This window comes from Artibeus jamaicensis, unplaced genomic scaffold (genome assembly GCF_021234435.1).
Source record: "Artibeus jamaicensis isolate MK-2021 breed Jamaican fruit bat unplaced genomic scaffold, CSHL_Jam_final contig_465, whole genome shotgun sequence".
Lineage (NCBI taxonomy): Eukaryota > Metazoa > Chordata > Mammalia > Chiroptera > Phyllostomidae > Artibeus > Artibeus jamaicensis.
The window spans coordinates 13,780,803-13,799,370 of NW_026521843.1; the positions used below are offsets into that span (position 1 = coordinate 13,780,803).

Sequence of the window (18,568 nt, forward strand, 5' to 3'; positions counted from 1 at the left end):
TAATGCAAATGCTAACTATTGTTGCTGCTCTTGGCACCAGACGAATGAATATTCATTAGACTGGCCAAATGTTGGCCTTCGCTGGGATTGCCAAGGGGCTGCAGTGCCCTTCCTCCCCACTTCAGGCTCCTTGTGGGGTATTTTCTGCACCCCAGGCCACCGAGAGAGACACTTTGTTTTCATCAGAACACCCCTCCTCCATGAAGACCCCTATGTTAGGTCCTGAGACTCCACCTTCCAACCCTGTTCCCCTGACCCCTCCCTGGTCCATAAAAGCCTTGGTCTGCCCACAGGCCCCTGGCCCAGGTGACTGGGTGCGGGACTTACACTCCGGCTGGTACCAGTGGCTGGAACTTCCACTGCTCCTCCTCACAGTCCAGGAAAAGCCGGTTCATGATCTTGTTCTTCTCCTCAGGGGGGATGAAGTTCTCGATAATTAGGTACCTGGAGTGGGAATGAGGCAGAGACAGGGAATTGGGGAGAGAGGCCCCACAGGAATATGTGAAGTCAAAGGATCAGAAGGAAAAAGCAAAGAGGCAGATGGAACACAGATGGAAAAAAACAAAGTTGGGGGAGGGGATCCCAATAGAAATAACAGACTTGAAAATCACTTCTTCTAATGCAAAGACTGGGCTCGGGGCTGCAGGGGTTCCTTTAGGCCAGCCCCCAGCATGCACTTCGGGGCATTGGTCAAAAGCAGACTGAGGAGGGAGGGAGGAAACAGGAGGTAGAAGAAACTCTAGACCCTTTCCCTCATCCCTCCACAAGTTAACCCGAAGGCCCACGAACTCCTGGGTGGCAGCTGGAATGAGGCCTTCAGGAAGGAGAAGATCGAGTTAGGGAGAAGCCTGGGGCCCGAGGGACAGCCATGAGGACCAAGGAGGGGAAGAGCAGGGAGCCTACTTGAGCTTGAGTTCCCGAGTCTGCTCATTCTGTGCCTCCTCCAGGTCCTGCCGCACACGGATGTACTCGTCATGCTGGTCCTGGATCTCCGCCTTCACCGCCTGCAGCTTGGCGTAGAGCTGAATGGGGACAGGTGCAGCTCAGAGGCCACCCAGCTCGGGCCCTGAGGGCCGTAGGCTCAAGGTCCACCAGCTCAGCCCGGGACGAAGCCAGCACGGGGTCTGAATCTCCATCCCGCTACCCCACCACGAGGCAGGACAGCTTATTCAAAGGCTGTTCTGGCCCTCCTCCACTGTGGTCTGTTCCCCGCCCCTCCCAGCTGCTGTCGGCAGTGTGGAATGTTCAAACTCGAAGAGACTCTGGGGACCTTTTGGTCCAACACCCTCTTTTTATAGGGTGAGGAACCTCAGGCACAGGTTTGTTCAAGGTTACACATGACTCGGTAATAGAAGAGCCAGAATCGGCGCCCAAGTACAGGGCTGCTAGTCCAGGGCTCAGGGAGAGGATGGACTTGGAGGCTGAACCCACCCCACTCCTGCCTCTGCAGCAGCTCTCCAAAGTGGGGGTGTGGGGGGCAGCACCCACCCTGCTGTCCCACTCCTAACCACAGGGGTGTGTCCCTGGAAACTGCCACTGTGACTAGGCCTCTGTCTGGCCCACCCTGGGGCAGCCCCTAAGAGCTCTCCAGGTTCTTCCCAGAATCCAGGCTGAAACTTGCTGCTTCCTGCCCTTGACCCTCATGTACACACCTTTCCCTGGCCATGGACTTTGCAGGCCTCCGGTGGCCAGATATTCTCATCCCTCCATATGCCCTCCTCAAGGGTCCCGTGTTTCCTTCCTGGAGCCCCACCAGGCTCAAGTCTCCTCAGGCTTCCTCGCCATTCCCCTGGCCCTGCTCCAGGCTGGGCCATCTGAACTATGACTCACTGCTGTGAAGGGGGAAGTTACCCAGGACCACGGGGACGACAACCTTGGAGACAGGAAGTGATGGTGTGGCATTCCCAGCCTAACAGGCCCGGGGTGGAAGTCCAGGAGCAAAGGCTCCGCCCCACCCCAGCAGACCCTTGCCTTCCCCGCACCTCGCCCCAGCAGCCCAGGCAATGTGACTGGGGTTCAGCAGTTCGAGGCAAGTGGGAAGAGGCCCTGAAACACACCCCTGGGCAGGTGACTGTCTTGGGCAGAGGCTGCCAGGCCTCACACCTCGCCCCATGCTGCTGTGGCATCTCACCTTCTTGAGCTTCTTGGTTTTGACCTCCACCTCCTGCTGCAGGGACGTGTAGGTGCCCCGGAGCTCCATGGTCTCCTCATCTCGGAGCATCATCTCCTGCTGCATCTCCCGCTCACGGCGTTTCTAGGCCGGTGCAGGGCACAGGGGCTCAGAGCCGCAGCCCACGGCGGGGAGGCCGAGGGAGCTCAGGGACGGGCTCGCTCGGCCTCTCACGGGGCCTGGCTTCGCTGCGGCTGCAGCCGCCAGGAGGGAGGAGGGGGCGTCCCATGGCCTCCACCTGTCGTTCCCACCCCGTCCTCAGTGGAGCCTCCCTGAGCTTTCTTCTCAGCTCACACAGCCGTGCCTCTGCCAGGCATGGCTCATGTGGACGGAGACCCCAGCCCTAGCCGCTGGCACATTCCAGAGGTGCCACCTACACACAGGGGTGTCCATCATGTGGTCTCCCCAGGCAGTATTACAGAGGACTGGTGAGACCAAACTGGTTGTAATGACTCAGGACAGCCATAAGCTGGCAAAGAACTCGCGCCCTTGTGGGAGGCCCTGGAATTCCTACCGGGTGCAGCGGAGGCCGACGTGGTAGAGAGCCCCACTTTCTCTCACCCACCAGCTAGCGGGACCCCTACCAGAGACAGGCCCCGGGCTGGCAGGCCCATGGAACCCAGGGCTGCACATCTTAGGGTCTCAGCACTGTCCCAGGGATCCTGACTCTCTGAGGGCTTTCGGCCCAGTGCCCCTCGGACGTGACCTTCAGGCCATGTGCCCCCAGGGACCTGAAGCCCCAGCCCTACCTGCTCAGCAATCTCCTGCCTCTTCAGTTCCAACATCTTTTGCTGCTCGTTGGTGTGATCCATGATGTTCCTGCCCCCGATGAGCAGCTTGCTCTCCATGGCCTGGGGACACAGAGAGGTTTGGAGACAGGTTATTTGAAGCGCCTCAGGGTCCCCAAGTTGAGGTGTTACTTCCCTGATGGGGGCTCCACAAGAATGAGATTTTACCTCCAGCCTCTTGGGCCCCAGCACAAGGCTCTTACTGTTGGCAGGGCCACTGGGTGAGAAAAAGACAAGGGGGTCCCTCGGGGAAGGTAGGGCACCCGGTCTCTTTGCTTCGGATCCAGATGGAAGGCGGTTCACCAAGCCTGGAAGGGTGTGCAGATGGCGACCTAACCCTGACAGTCAGCACCCAGCTGGCGTCCGGGCCAGGGAGCCTGGAGGGAGTCGCCGGGCAGCCCAGCCTTCGGCTAACTGTTGCCGGAATCAGGAAGGGGGCCTCCACATGAGCACCGGGAGAGTCGAACTGTGGGCTGATGTGGAAAGCAGAGGAAAAGCCAAGAGGAGAAGACTCTGCGACACCAAGAGGCACACGGGGCCCCAGCAGCACACAAGCTTTGGAGAGGGCCCAACAGACTCGGGTTCCACCCACTGACCACAAAGCCTTGGCCCAGGGACCCCCTTCAGTTCTCACATCTGAAACGTTGGACCTGACTGTGAACCGGGGTGCCTAGCAAACATTTGCTGAGCAGTATTTGCCAGGGACTGAACTAGGCCCTTAACAGACATTATCTCTGCCCTCACCCTAAGAGAGAGGCACTGTTACCCTCTTTAACGAAGGAAGGAATTGGAGGAACTAGCCTGAGGGCATGCAGGTAGTTGGCAAACCCGCTGTCCCCGGGCTCTGTGGAAGCTCCTAGCCTGTGTTCACCCCAGACATTCCCTAGATACCTGCTGCATCAGAAGCTTCAATGATTACAGACTTGTGTGTAAGCTGTGTGCATCATGACTACACCAAATGCATTTACACTGCCGCTCCTCACAGGGGGTGCTGCTCCAGGGCACCCCAGCTGTCCTCCGAATTCATCCCAGGCCTCCTGGGAGGGCGAAATCACCTTGAGCCACCAGGAGAAATTGGCTGCCTCTGCAGTGGAATTTTTCCCAGTGGAACCTGCTGACCTGCCCTAAGGCTCTCAAAGCAGGGACCCCTGTGCCACCCGTGAAAGCCTCATCACTAGGGACAGAGGAGAACAGGGGTTAAAGGTTGCTTTGGGGAGGTCAGAAGGTGGAGTATGTGAAGGTGCCAGAGGGCACTGAGTAAAACTGGGTCAGTCAGAGCAGCCCCAGGACCCCTTGGAGGCCAAGGAGAGAGCTGCTGCAGAGAAGGGCGCCCTCCAGTGTCCCCCTGTCCTCACTGCCATGCCACAGCCACCTGCCACACCTACCTCCCCCCACCAACCCTGACCTTGCTCGGGTTAAAATGTCTAACAGTTCACCCCACCACACACCACAGACCTGAACTCATCCTTGACTCTTCCTTTCCCCTCAAGATTGGCACTTGCACCACCCTTAAGTGAGAAACTCCTTACACTTTGTGTGCTGGGCGCCTTACCTACCGCACCCTGGTGCCCACCCCACATCTCACGCACCCCCGGCCACTGGTTAAATCCCATCAAGTCTGTCTTCCTGGTGTGGCTCACACCACTCCAACCTTTTCATCTGCATGATACCTGCTGACTTAATGAGACCCTCGGGACTCACCTAAATCAGTCGTGATCTCCTCACTGCCTCAGTTTCCCCTTCCATCCATCTTTACATGACACTCAGAAGGATCCACCAAAAATGCAACTCTGAGCGTGCCGCCTCTCCTGCAAACTGTTTAAGGGGCCCCGCTCCTTACAGGATAACCCCCCAAGTCTGCGGCAGTTACAGGCCCTGGGCTGCCCCAGCCTCCCCTCCCCCATGGTGCACCCTCCCCTCCCTCCACTGTGTGCCCTGCACTCCAGCTCCACCACGGGAACCCCAGCGCCCCGTGCGCTCTTCCTTTTCACAACACTGGCCTTCTCTTCCCACCCCACGTGCACCTGGAGAGCCGCTCCTTCTCCTGCAAGACACAGCTTGAGCTTTTCTCTGACTCCCTCCCACCTGCACATCTCCTCCTCTGGGCCTCCTCAACAACCAGGACACTTCCTGAGTGTTCCGCCACGACGCCCCGTCATTGGTTCACACTCTGCCTCCCCTGTGAGCTTCTTCAGGGCAGGAATCATGTCTGACTCGGGTCTCAGTGTCAGGGCTCAGCACAGCGCTAGGCACATAGCAAGTGCTCATCCACGTCTGATGAACTAAAAATAATCCTTGGGGCTGACCCAGATGGGGGTGCTGGGTCCCTTCTCTGGGCTCCCTCATCCCAACGTTTCCTCCTTCAAGGGACCGACCCACACTCACTGTTGCACGACGAAAGGGAGAGCAGCAGGGTCTGGGCACCTGGGACACCTGGTGGGAGGCGCAGGCTGGGTGTGACGAGGGAGAAGGAGAAAAGCCAGCAGCTCTCTCGTACACGAGGAAGCCACCTAGTGCTCTGGGCCACGGATGATGGTCCCTCTTAACTATAGGGAATGGAATCTTGAGGGACCACCGCACTCTGGGACATACTTGTCCACTCCAACCCTGAGTCCCTGCACTTTCCTTGGCATTTTATGTAACTCCTGTTCTTCACCCTTTGCTACCTAATAAAAACACACCAGTTCTCTAACTGGGTTACGTATGAGAATCACCAGGGAGCCTTTAAAACTCCCAAACGCCAGGCCCAACTCATCACCCTGGGCCTCTCCACTCCTGGCTGTGAGAACTGCCAGGCCAGGCACTCTAGAGAAGACCCAAGAAAGGAAGACACAGGCAATGACAGGAGATGTCCTGTTTTTCCCGCCTGATTTAAAGACTGGGGACAAGAGCGGAGTGAGAAGCACAGGACAAGGAACCAAGAAAAAGAAAGCCATTGTTTTCTTGGTACCTACAACATGCTGGGTTTTTCACATCCAATTCTGTTAACAACCCATTAAGCAGTGGGTCTCAAACTTCTATGTTTATTAGAGTCATCTTTCAAAAGGCTAGCGCCCAGGCTATAGCCCGCTGCCAGGTAAACTGGAACGGGGATGGGGGTAGGTGGTGAGGTCCAAGCATCGGTGATTCTGAAAGATTCCCAGGTGACTTCAGTGCACAGTCAAAGCTGAGAATTGCTGCCTCTGGAGGTCTCCTGAATCAGCATCACTTGGGAGCTTGTTAAAATGCAGAATATCAGGCCCTACCAGACCCAGTGAATCAGAAACTGCCTTGTAACGAGATCCTAGGTAACTTGAGGGGTCATATTATTAGCACCATCATTCTTCCAATGAGAGCTCCTACCTAACCAATGAGGTTGAGTAAATCATCCAAGGTCACATCATGGCCATTAAATATAAATGGAGAATCCAGACCCAGGCTGGCCTGGCTCCAAAGCCCATGCTCTTTCTACTGCAGACAATGTGTTCAGTGCTTCGGGAAGCAGAAAAGCAGAACTTGCTGGGGCCTGGGGTGGAGCAGGGGTGGGGGGGCACGTTTCCAGCAAGAGAAGATCATATCTGACTAATCTCCAAGGTCATCACAGTACACGGAGAAGCCAGGGGCTAGACCTTTAGAGGTTAAAGTGCTTCTGGCAAAGCTCTTTGTTAGAGGTTATTCAAAGTCACAGGGCATGTGAGGAGCCAGAGAAAGGGAAGTACTTTCTCATAACAGAAAAGTGGATTAGCCAAAGGAAACAGAAATGAACAGGCCTCCGTGGAGATGGAAAACAGCTCAAATGTTAAATGCTGGGGCTGATATCCGTTTGAAAGCGTGTGCTGGTCAAACACCCAACCTCAGAGACGCGCCCAAATCCTCCTGAAGGTGGTCAGGCACAGGAGGACTTCTCGGCTGTGTGAGTCGACACAGACGGGAGAGGGGCTTCAGTGTAGTCCGACACTTGGGGACACCTACTCCTAGCTCCACTCCTTAAATGATAGCTATGAGTGATTGGTTATAAGCCAAAAGGGGTGGGAGCATTGAGGAGAGAGTCCAGGTCTGTTGTTCCCTCAAGACACCGGCTTAATACGCTGCCACAGCTGAAAAAGCCAACAGCGTCTGGCCGGCCACCATCATGAAGGCTGTTTAGAAACAAAACAGAAATCATTCTACCCTAACAGAAAACCATGATATGTAGCCGAATCTGGAGTCCTGCACACGGGCCTCTCCCTGCATCTCTGGGGACACGAAGGAGGGAGAAGATCCAGAGTGAGGCAGCTAAAACCAGAGAAGAGCTATTCTAAGAGACCTTAAAAAATAGGCCTCTTTTCCACTCTGCAAAGACAAAGGAAGGTTAAGAGAATAGGCCTGGAAACTCTACAGTCAAAACAGGTGTGAAAAGCGAAGACCCAGACTTTTCCAATCAGTCCTGCAGCAGAGTACGAGCTTCTGTCCTAGGTTTTGGGGTGAATAAAGAAAAGTTCTATCCTGTACAGAAGGTAATAAGTTTATGGGACCTGATATCTCAGGAGCATGGAATTCAATACATAATAGTTTAGTGAGGAATTCTAGGGACATGTTTTTAACCTTTTATTGTTTTCCTCTCCTTTCAGAAAAAAAATTGCACTAACATCAAAACGATCATTGAAATAATGAAAAGAGACTTCATATTTCCTTACCTAGCTAATTAGCTTCCATTATTTCCCCTGTTTTTTCTAGATTTTCTATATGCATGCATCATTTTTTCATATCTATAGACATGGTATAAATAGAAGCTTATGTCCTGCTATTTACACTTTATCGAATATCTCAGGCATTGTCTGTTCCTCCCATAATGTTTACAAGTTTAATGACTGCATACTATTTAGAGTGGATAACTTATGGTATATTTAATTCCATTATACGATTATTATTGGTTGTTTATAATATTTTCTGTAAACACCTTTGTGCATATAATATTTTGCTTTTTTAGATGACTTTCTTGGCAGAAAATTTCAAGAGTGGATAAAGAGTTACAAACATTCTGGGTATCTTAGAAGATACTGTCCAGTAACCTTTCTAGTGGTTTATGCCACTTGAACAACTGCCAACAATGATAATGGAACCGCTTTTATTAGAATATCATATGCATGAAGTGTTCTTGTTATTTTTAAAATCATCCATAATAACACATTTAAAATTGAGCTTCTCCATTTATTTTATATTCCCCATACCTTTGAGGTCTTGTGGAAGTCTGACCTCCCCTTTCACAAAAATTCCCTTTTATACTTTGGGGGTGATTTTTCAGTGAGGCAGTAGACCTCTGATTCAAAACCATTGTTTCTTCCACCTCCCCCTTCTCTAGCTACCCACACATAGTCCCACACTCTCCTGAGTCAGAATTCTGCCTGACAACGTCCAAATGGGCTCGAGAACTGGGCAGCCAACCCATTTGGACGTTAGGAGGCAGAGGCAGAATCTGAGCTGCTAAGCAGGCCCCGAACTTGATGCAGCAGCCAAGATGACCAGGCCCCCAAGTCCCAATGGTCCTCTTACCCCCATCCCCATGACACGGTTCCCAGGGCTGGGCTGTGTGGGTTCTTGCTAATCCATCTTCATTAGGGTCCACCTTCATTATGGACCTTCTTCTTGGATCTAGAACACTTTGGAGTCTTTCCAGCTGAGCCTGGCTACACGAAGAGGGTTCCTGGATGCTGCCTGACCGCCCGTTATCACCCCATCCTGCCTGTCTGTTGTCCCCGTGCTCCCCTCCTGCCCCGCCAGAACCCAGCACAGACGTGGTCTGAATGACCACTGAATTTGCCTTTTCGGTTACTTGCCAAGTCCTGCCCACCTGCCCAGCCCACGTTATCAGCCAGGCCTGCCAAACAGACCCTGCATTGTGCTAGAAGAGGGGCTGGCCCTGGCACAAGTCTGTGGGTGGGCCTCAGTCCAGGTGCAAGGTCTCGGCCCTCTAGCCCCTAGTCTCAACTCATGATGCTGGCTTTACCCCCACGCTCTGAAATATGTCATGCACAAGCTTCAGTTCTTTGCTTTGAAATGGGGTTTTGTTTTTGTTTTTTGCTTTTGCTTTTTATTTTTCCCATCTCTCTAAGGATACCATCGCCTCCTTTTCTTCAAGGGTTCTCTGCCCTTAACTATTACCTATGGAGGGCAGGGAGGGACAGGAGTGCCTCAAACACCCAGGCCCACTTCAGGCTGGGGGTACTAAGCAGAAGGCCAGGAATATGGGGTTTCTAGTCCCTAGAAAAGGTCCTCTGGAGCTCTGAGCTGCACTGAGCTTTGTGCTCTCTCTCAGAGCAAAGACGTACAGGTGGGTGGAGCCTGTGGACGGGACTAGGTTTGGCTCTTCAATAAGTTCAATATACCTGAAAGGCCTGCAGAGGCTGTGGGGTGGGAGAGACAGGCTGCGAGGGCCAGGACACCATGGTCTGATTCTGGAGAAAGGGATACAAATCACAGGGTACCTAAGGTGAAAAACATCCACCCCAACCCCCTTGGCTTTACACATGAGGAAACTGAGGCTCAGAGATGGAGTCCTCTAAGCCTGGAGTTCATTCATAATCAAGGAATCTTTAACAGCATGTGCTCCTTTATTGACTATGTACTTTCTAGATAATTTCTTAATTTGATTAGTCTTGATTCTAGGTGTTAGAGGCAGGTCGGCTGCTATGACAACAGCCGAGATCACCATAGGGACCATGTCCACGTGCAGACAGAGCTTGGGATATTCAGAGGCCCACCTTTTCCTATTTCAGGAGCAACCGGAGTATATATAAAATCAGAAGGTAGAGAAAGAAGGCCCCAGTACTCATTAAGTGCTGATGTAGAAACCAGAACACAGACAGCCAGGCCCAGCCAGCCACTCTGCTGAGAAGATACCATCAAGTATAATTTTACAAGGACAGAGAAGCCACACAAGCTTTGCCCTGCCACTGCCAGCTATCCTATGACATTTTGCAGGAGACTGGACTCTCAGATGCAACTTGCCATGTGCTGGAGCTGGGCTAGGTGACTTTTACATTAATCATCCTGTTTAATCGTCCCAAGAACCTTGTGAGATAACGAGTATGATCCCCACTTGACATAAAAGAAAACTCAGGCTCAGACAGGTGGAGTGACTTGCTCAAGGTCACGGTGCCAGTAAACAGCAGAAGTGACATTTGAACAGCAGCCTCCTAATTTCAAGTCCAGTGTGCTTTTCCCTCTTCCACAGGTTTCAGCAGGAAGGCACCTTGGAGAGAAGCAGCATTTGGTGTTTGCACCTCTGCCAACTAAGGTCCCACCAGGAAAGCTCGAAGCCCCTTTGCTTTCTCTTCCAGGCAGGGCTGCTAAGGAGGCTTCTGCCTGTGTGAGGCCCTTCCACCACGTGCCTGGGGGGAGGCCACCAGTGTCATCAGCACCCCTCAGAGAAGCTGAAACCTGGAATGCTCATTCGAAGGGCCACCTCACAAGTTCCATGCTGAAATGACACAAAGAGCGCTGGGCAAAGCAGCCTGAGTCCTGGTCACACCCTGCCACCCTGTCTGCTACAAAATCTAAGGCTTCAGCCTCTGGACTTCAGTTTTCTCATCTGTACTGTGGGGAGAATCCCCACTGCCTTGCAGGCTTTGGGTGAGAATGGTGAGCTGGGTAACAGTTGTGAACATGCTTGGTAAATGATAAAGTAATCAAATATCAGTGGCTACTTGCTGTTTCAGTATCTGATTGACAATTACCCACCAGTTATCACAAAGAGCAAAACAAAACAATGAGCACAACAGCCTTTTAGGAAACTCAGCTACTCTACCATCACAGTCCTATTTCTCCTTTGGTGACTCCCTGGATGTAGATCTTGAGAAGCCAGCGGTAAGGGAAGAAGATTAAAGAGGCAATGGTGAAGGGAAGAATAGCATTACTTTTGGTGATTCTCTTACACAAATCAGGAAACTAAGCCTGAGTTTCCTGCCTTGGGCCTCCTTCAACAACTCAAAATACAACATCGATGACTGGCCTTTTGAATGGCAGGATTATCTCATCAAGAAGAGAGAACAATTGGATATCAGCAAATATACGGGTTGCAGAGGGAGGTAAGCTGGACTCTACTCCAGCTTCATACTAGACGGGCAGAGTATGGATGCCCGGAGTGCCTCAGTCCACCTTGGAGAAGAGCAGGAAGCAAAAAGCCAGCCCATCTACTTCATGGAGAAAGCATGAGCACCTCAGCTCTGATCCTGACCTTCATCTCTCTCCCCTAATCCCCTCGCTTTGCAGTGTTCTAGAGCGTTTCTGTTCAGCATCAGAGATGCAAGTCCAGCCAGACGTTACAAGGTCAGAACTGGACGAGACATAAGGATCCAGAAAGTGCGGACTCAGCATTTTACAGGGTCCAGAGGGCTTAGGTGGGTAGTCCTGGGTCATACAGCCTCCGGCTCCCAGGCAAAACTTGGTTATTCCTCCAGGCCTCAATGCTCCTCATTCAGACGTTTGTCTAATCCTGGGTTCCTGACTCACTGCTTCTAAGATGAATTGGCAAATGGTATGGAAAGCAAGGAAACATCTCTTGATTATTTTTCTCAGTCCCTGGGAGGGGCACTGACTTGTCCAAGGTCACAGAATTACCAATAACTGGGCATCAATGAGTATCATTATTGGCCCTGGTTCTCCCTCAATTATTCATCACCTTTAAGCCAATCTTCTAATCAGGTATTAACACATTTATTTTTAAATTTTTTTTACTAATTTATTGATTTTTAGAGAAAGAGAGGAAGAGAGAGAGAGAGAAACATCAATTTTTTTCTCCACTTAGTTGTGCATTCCTTGGTTGATGGTCACCTGTGCCAACACATTTGTTCCTATAAGTTTTCTCCCTTAAAAATTTTAGATTAGGCCCTGGCTGGTGTAGCTCAGTGGATTGAGTGCGGGCCTGTGAGCCGGAGTATCCCGGTTCGATTCCCGGCGGGGGCGCATGCCTGGGTTGCAGGCCAGTTTCCAACGGGGGACACACAAGAGGCAGCCATGCATTGTTTCTCTCCCTCTCTCCTTCCCTTCCCCTCTAAAGATGGATGAATACAATCTTTAAAAAAATTTAGATTAGTTATTATTTAATTAACAAAGTAATTTATGCTTGCTGTAAAAAAAAAGAAAGCAATAAAGGTTAAAAAAGGCATAAGTAAAAAATAAAAGTACCCCTGGCTATTGAAATCCTTAGAGATAACCACTGGTAGTGAGTTCTCATGATTCTTTCTAGAAACCTGAATTTAAACACAAAGTTTACTCTACTGATCCATGTTCTTGGCCCTGGGTACTCAGAAAGATTTGTTGATTACAGGAGCAGTGCTCAGCAGAGGTCAGAGGCTGGGGTTTGCATCATACGGAAAGACAGGTGCGTTGAGCACCTCGGCAGACAAGAGCTCCCGCTGGGGCTTATTAGCCAGGCATGTGGCGTAAATGCTTCCTTTCTGAGCTGGCATTACCGTGTGGAGGTTAAGATCAGGGGCTTTGAAGTCAGGCAGACACAGGCTCCTATTCTGGCCTTAACACTTCCTAGGCCTGTGACTGTGGGTTGTCTCTTCCTCAACGTGCCTCAGTGTCCTCATCTGTCATGTGGAGATCAAAATAGTACTACTTCATGGTACTATTGTGAGGACTGAATAAAGCAATGCACAGAACAGAGCAGGGTGCTTGGCATTCAGCATGCACTTCAGAGATGGTAGCTAGCATTATTATTACCACTGTTAATATTATTCTGCTGGCCCACCTCGAGGAGAAAGCCTCAGTTACCTAGTGCTACTGAAATGATTCAACCCAGGGCCTGGTCCTCCTCCGCTGAGTACACCTGGTGGAAAGGGAAACAACTAGAGAGTAACTCTTCAGCCTGCCCAGCAGTTAATGCCAGATATGACTCCAGATATTAAAAATTCTAGATACACCAAGCACAAGTGCAGGTGCCCTAATGCTATGAGCACAGGTTCTGCGCAGGGCTGCAGGATCTGTGAGAAGGGGAGTCATTTTCCTACCCACCCAGACAGGCTACCTGGTCCAGCAGCTCTCAGAAGTGCCCCAGACTGGCCAGGCGCAGCAGGCTGGCAGGGGTGGCCTTCTTTAGTTGAATCCAGGCCCTTCCTCCCAGTCCTCAGTGCCCAATGAGAACATTATTACAGCCGCTTCATCTAATCTTGTGCTGTCTGGGGGCTGAAAATGACTGAGGGCAATATGATAACACACTCCTGCAGCCAACACACACCAAGAGAAAACCAACGCTGGACCAAAAGGCCTGTGGAGCCTCCACATAACGTGAAGCCCAGAACCTTCATGGAAATGTATTAGTTTTATATACTTCTTGCCAGTCAAATCTTTACAAAATGCCCCCAGCTTAAGACAATTCTGTTAACTGATCACACTGCCAGCAATAGGGAGGAGTGTAAGTCACTGCTTCCATCCATGCCAAGAGGCCATGGACTTTGACCTAGACCCCAGACCCAGCTTGGCGCATTGGTGGTCACTTGTTGTCACAAGGCTTTTCTCAAGGATTATGGATGACTCAGATGGACTACGGGTGCACACAACCCCTTGATCACTCAGCCCCATAAACCTCAGTGTCTGGCATAGGGCTGGTGTCCTTGGGGACATGAAAATAGGACAAGACCAGCTTTGGGAAATCCGATGCTCCCTATATTACTGAGGAGTCTCTGGAAACTGGGTACAGTCCTATTTGGAGGCTAACATCAAGATCAGGACGGTGGGCTGGAGTATTTAACGCTCCCTTCCACAGTACGCTCTCTCCCAAACGGGGTTTCTTCTCCCTGGAAACCTTACTGTGTGCCCTTTTCCCCTCTCTCTCCTTTCTCCCTGACTCTATGACTCCACCCCTCTCTCCCCTCTTCACTGGCTCCCTCTATTTCTTTTCTGTCTTTCCCCTCATTTCCCTCTCTTCTCCACATTGTCTTTCTCGAACTGGCCATACAGAAAGCCGAAAATGTATCTTTTATTATTGGTTGAATTACATACATTAAAATTTAAGCCCTCCAATTTTAATTTTCAAAAATATAAAACGTTATATGTTTTACTCTAGAAAATGTTACTTAACAACTGCGGACCTGGAGGAGGAGGGAACCCTGACGATCAGCAGTTCGTCTGAAGGCTTTTCTGGCACGTGAAGCCCTTCGGCGCGCCCGCGACGTTCAGTTCCTCCCTGAGCCCTGACAGGGATGGGAGTCCACTGCCTATAGAGACAGCCCAGTTCTAACTGTTAAGAAGTCTCCTTTTTTAAACTCAGATTTTGTTTATTTTGAGAGGGTAAGGAGGGAGAAAAAGAGGGGGAGAAACATCGACTGGTTGCCTCTAGCGTGTCCCCAACTGGGGACCTGGCCCACAACCTGGACCATGTGCCCTGTCTGGGAATCAAACCAGTGACCTTTCGGTTTGCAGACCAGTGCTCAATCCACTGAGCCACACCAGCCAAGAATAAAAGTTCTCCTTTATACTGAGCTGAATCTACTCCCATAATTCTCTGATTACCAGGACAACCTGGGATAAAAACAGTACGATCAGCAGAAGGGCAGCGAGGCACATGCTAGATTCAAAGGACAGGGGCAGACGAGCTGCCTGTGAGGGTTCCTGGTGGAGCAGCTCACCGGGGCAGGGAGACTGAAGAGATATATTGCAGTCAGACTCTGGCGAGCCTTGGATGCCAGGCTAAAATGTGGGAAGGTGGCCAAGTGAAAACGTCCTTTAGGCAGTTAGAAATGACACTAATAAACAGTCATTACTTACTGAACACTTATATGCCAGGAACTATGCAAAGTGCTTTAATGCCAGTTATCTAATTTGATCTCCCAACAGCACTATCACATAAGTACTAGTATTAGCCCATTTTATAGATGAAGAAACTGAGCTCTCAGAACCAGTGAGTCACTACATCCAGGCCTGCCTGACTCTGAATACACCATTCTACAAAATAAGGTCAGCAGAGAGACCAGAACAGGAGACCTCAATTTGAGTCATTTCCATATAGGGAGAGAAGGTTAAGAACAGAGGGCCGTAGGTCTCATTCAAGCCCTCTTCTTGTAAAGATGAGCTCCCAATCTCTGTTTCCAGTCTTGCACTTGATCCTGAACTCCACGGATACATTGTCAGCTGCCCACTGGATTTTGTCACCTTAAATTCAACACGTCCACACCAGCTTCTTGTCACCACCTTCCCAGCAACCAGTTTCCGATTTTATATTCCTAACTCCTTAAGCATAATAGAGGATCGAATCTTGTGTCAAACCAAGTTGGGCTTAACTGGAAGTGCAAACCATGCAAACCCTGAGGCAGGCCTTGGACCAGCTGCTGAACCGTAATGGGTTGCAGTTTTCTCATCTATGAAATGGAAACAGTAACAAGATCTTTCTGGGAAGGCAGGCGCTTGTGTAGACTAAAGAGACAGTCTGTATATAACATAGAGCACAGTGCTGAGCACCTAGCAAGTGTTAGGTAAATGGGGTTATTATTGTTATTGCTGCTGTTCCTCAGGTTTAAAACTCCCTCTTTCACACATACCTAACTCATACTGACAGGTGGGAGGAAGGAGAGGGACCCACAAGGAGATAATGAAAAACCAACTTGGCTGGTGCTCCTGGCAGTGAGCTCGTCCCTCTGACTCCCGGGGCTTCAGGATCTCCCTTCCACACCCACCACGGAGAGCTGGGCTGTAGCCCAGGATCCCCTGCTCTTCTCCCTCCAGACCTCCTTCTGGGGATCAACGAGCAATGTTTTTTCCCCTCTCCCGCTCCCTTTAGTTAGAGCCCGCATTTCGTGTCGTCTGCAGCCCTTGTCTACCCCAAACACCCTCCTTTCCCTTAAAGTATCTAAAGTCAAAGTTTTAGAAATCTACTAGTCCAAGCCCTCAAAATATGGAGTTTAAAATTAAGTCATTTAAAAAAACATTCTTGCATAATTAAATTTGAGTGAAGTACGCCTTCTCCCAACCAATCTGCACGCATTCACCGGTCTTCGTTGCTGTTCGTGCACTGTGCAGACCTCTGGGTTCTCGCTGTGCAGAGCCAGTCTCAGCGTGGGTCTGTCTGGGCCTTTACCCGTCCCTCCCCCACAGGCCCAGCAGGTTATCCAGCCCCTCTGTGAGTATGGGTGGCTAACGATTAAAGATAAACAGGGCACTGGTCGAGATCACAAACCCTCACACATCTGCACTCCCTAACCTCCCCTGAGGCCCACGGTAAAGATGAAAGGAGACTCTAAGGAGATAGGGATGGTGTTTGTATAGGGGAGGGGAGAACAAAGGGAAAGGGGAGCCTGGAGGTGGCAGGCAGGAAAAGCAGGTGAGACAGAAGAGGCAGACGTTAGATGAGTCAAAGAGAGTGAATGAGGGCACTGGGTCGCATCAGCTCAGGCTTAGCTGCCCCCAGAGGGTAGTGTGAACTAAAAAGAGAAAAAGGGGAGACGAGAAGGGGAGTTGATGCCATCACTCAGAAAGTGGGAACCCGAGTGTGTTGCAGATGGTCGGCAAAAGCTCAGCTCGTTTCCAGGAAGGACCCAAGCTCTCACCTTCTGATCTGCTGTTGCCTCTGCCTCCTCAATCTTTCTTGCCTGGCTCTGCTCCCAGGGCAGCAGGGCGACAGCAAGCCGCCAGGATGGCAGAGGAAGGAAGGAGCTAACAACAAAGATGTCAGTCTTGGAGACCACTGGACCCCTGCTTGGCAGACAGAAGCCACCGTGGCTGCTAATACCCTCCATTTATTTGGTGCTCTCAGCATATTTCAAATGCCCCCACACGAATGATCTCACTCAGTCTTCAGCACAGCCTTGCGAGATAGGCAGGCTGGGATTATCTCCAACGTGTTCCTCCCTTCTTTACCCTGTGGATCTCTCAAGAGCCCTCAAATTGTTTCCTCCATAGAAACATCCAACTTAGGGGCTATAAAGAGGTCCTCGTCAGGGCTCCATTCTGGGCTTGCTTGCTGCTGTCTGTCCTGGGCTGGGTCTAATGAGAAGTCACAGGATACGGAATCCTTCCACTTCTGGAATTTCCCAGGCACCCCTCCCCCTTTGCTTACATCTGAAAGCCTGGCACACAGTGACCAGTTCACCCACTCCCCAGTGAGCTATGTCAGATTTCTCCTCATGAGGCGAGTGGAAACCTCGGGCCTAGAGAGGCAAAAGCCTTTGCCCTGAGTCACAGAGTGAGCAAACATGGCGGGTTCCATGATGACTTGGAAAGAACACAGGTCCAGGAAAATCAGAAAGCCTGGGTTCCGATCCTGGCTCCGCCCCTTATCAGTCAGTCACCAAACAGCCACTTAACATTTCCAGCCTTGGTTTTCATTAACTGTCAAATGAAAATACTCCTCACCTCTTGGAGTTGCTGGGAGGATTGTAAGAGATCAAGATGTCAAAGTGTAATATAAAATGAATTACTCTGATTATCAAGTAGCATAGGTAACATCAGGCCTGTGACGTAACAGAAAGAGGCTGGGCCAAACACAGAGTCCAGGCTCTCCTGAACTCACCAGTGTGGCCTGGGCGAGTCCTGGCCTCCGTTTTCCAAGGCCCCTGCCAGCTGTAAGATGTGGTTCTGAGGGCACTGCCTCTGGTGCAAGAATTCTTGTGTCTGCCCCCTGATCTCTTGGCTGTCCTGTTAACTGGGCCCCACATTGCCTTACATCAGAGACTCTTACTGAGGGAGCCAGTCAGTTGCCAACAGTGGGAGATCCCACTGGAGCCTTTGCTCCATACCCTCTTCCCATTTCCTCAGGGCTGAAGTGAGCTTCTATACTCTCTTAGCCTCAGTTGCTCCCCAGTCTTAAGGATAGGGTGGGGGCGGGGAGAGCAAGGAGTGTGGCAGGGGGTTGTTCTTGCTAGAGAAATCAAGGACAGAGTGCCCCTGTAAGATTTCCCAGTGGAGAGCACCAGTCGGCCTGGATTCCCCTCCTCCTGGGGAGAACTGAATCTAGCTGACCCGCCTTTAACATCCTGCTCCTCCCGGGATGGCCCCAAATGTGCCAGACCACGATCCTTCCTTTGAGTAAGCAGCTCAGCACAACCCCTGCTGAGCTCACAGAGGTGAAATAAATACACTAAATGTGCAGGGCGCGAGTCCCTGCAGCAGCAGCACATCCCCACAACACAGACAATGGCATCCAGCTTATCAGTCACCCTTCTGGAGGCTACAGCTCTCCCCTTCTAGGCTGGGCTTCCTTGCTTCCAGCCCACACTGCTGAGAAGGAATGAGAAATAGCACTGTTTTTTCTCCCCAGGAAGTGATCAGCTCATGGGTCCCTGTGCCCTTCCTCCAACCCCCAGTACTGAGGGCTCCAGGGACCAAAAAATGCCAGGCTCACTGAGTTATGGCATCTGCAGTGCTAAAATGTAGCAGGTCTGTGGCTGGCCAGGCAGGAACCTCTGTAGTTTAGCCCCCGCCTTAGGTCTGGAGGCTGCCATGAAGGGGAACAGCTCAGGAAGCATACTGAGGCCTGGTAACTCCCAGGAAACGGGGAATTGGCTCTTATTAAGATGAGGCCTTGGTGTAGGGCCAGTTGGTTTGCTTCTCAAATTAATACAGGTCAAAGAATTACCAGGTTGGAAAAGCCTCAGAAATCACCCAGGCTGACCCTCTATTTTATAAAAAGAGAAACTGAGGCTTGAGGACACGA

At 51.1% G+C, this 18,568-nt stretch overlaps 1 protein-coding gene across 3 annotated transcripts in view; it reads right to left on the reverse strand.

Annotated features, from left to right (window-relative positions):
• KIF3C (kinesin family member 3C) overlaps window positions 1-18,568 on the reverse strand; it is a 48,993-nt gene that overhangs the window by 15,673 nt on the left and 14,752 nt on the right. For all 3 annotated transcript variants that reach the window (XM_053667081.1, XM_053667082.1, XM_037146717.2), the window contains exons 3-6: window positions 2,920-3,021; window positions 2,132-2,254; window positions 904-1,022; window positions 328-444 (exon numbers count right to left, since the gene is read on the reverse strand). In XM_053667081.1, coding sequence (XP_053523056.1) covers window positions 328-444; window positions 904-1,022; window positions 2,132-2,254; window positions 2,920-3,021 — 461 coding nt within the window. The remainder of the gene's footprint in view (window positions 1-327; window positions 445-903; window positions 1,023-2,131; window positions 2,255-2,919; window positions 3,022-18,568) is intronic.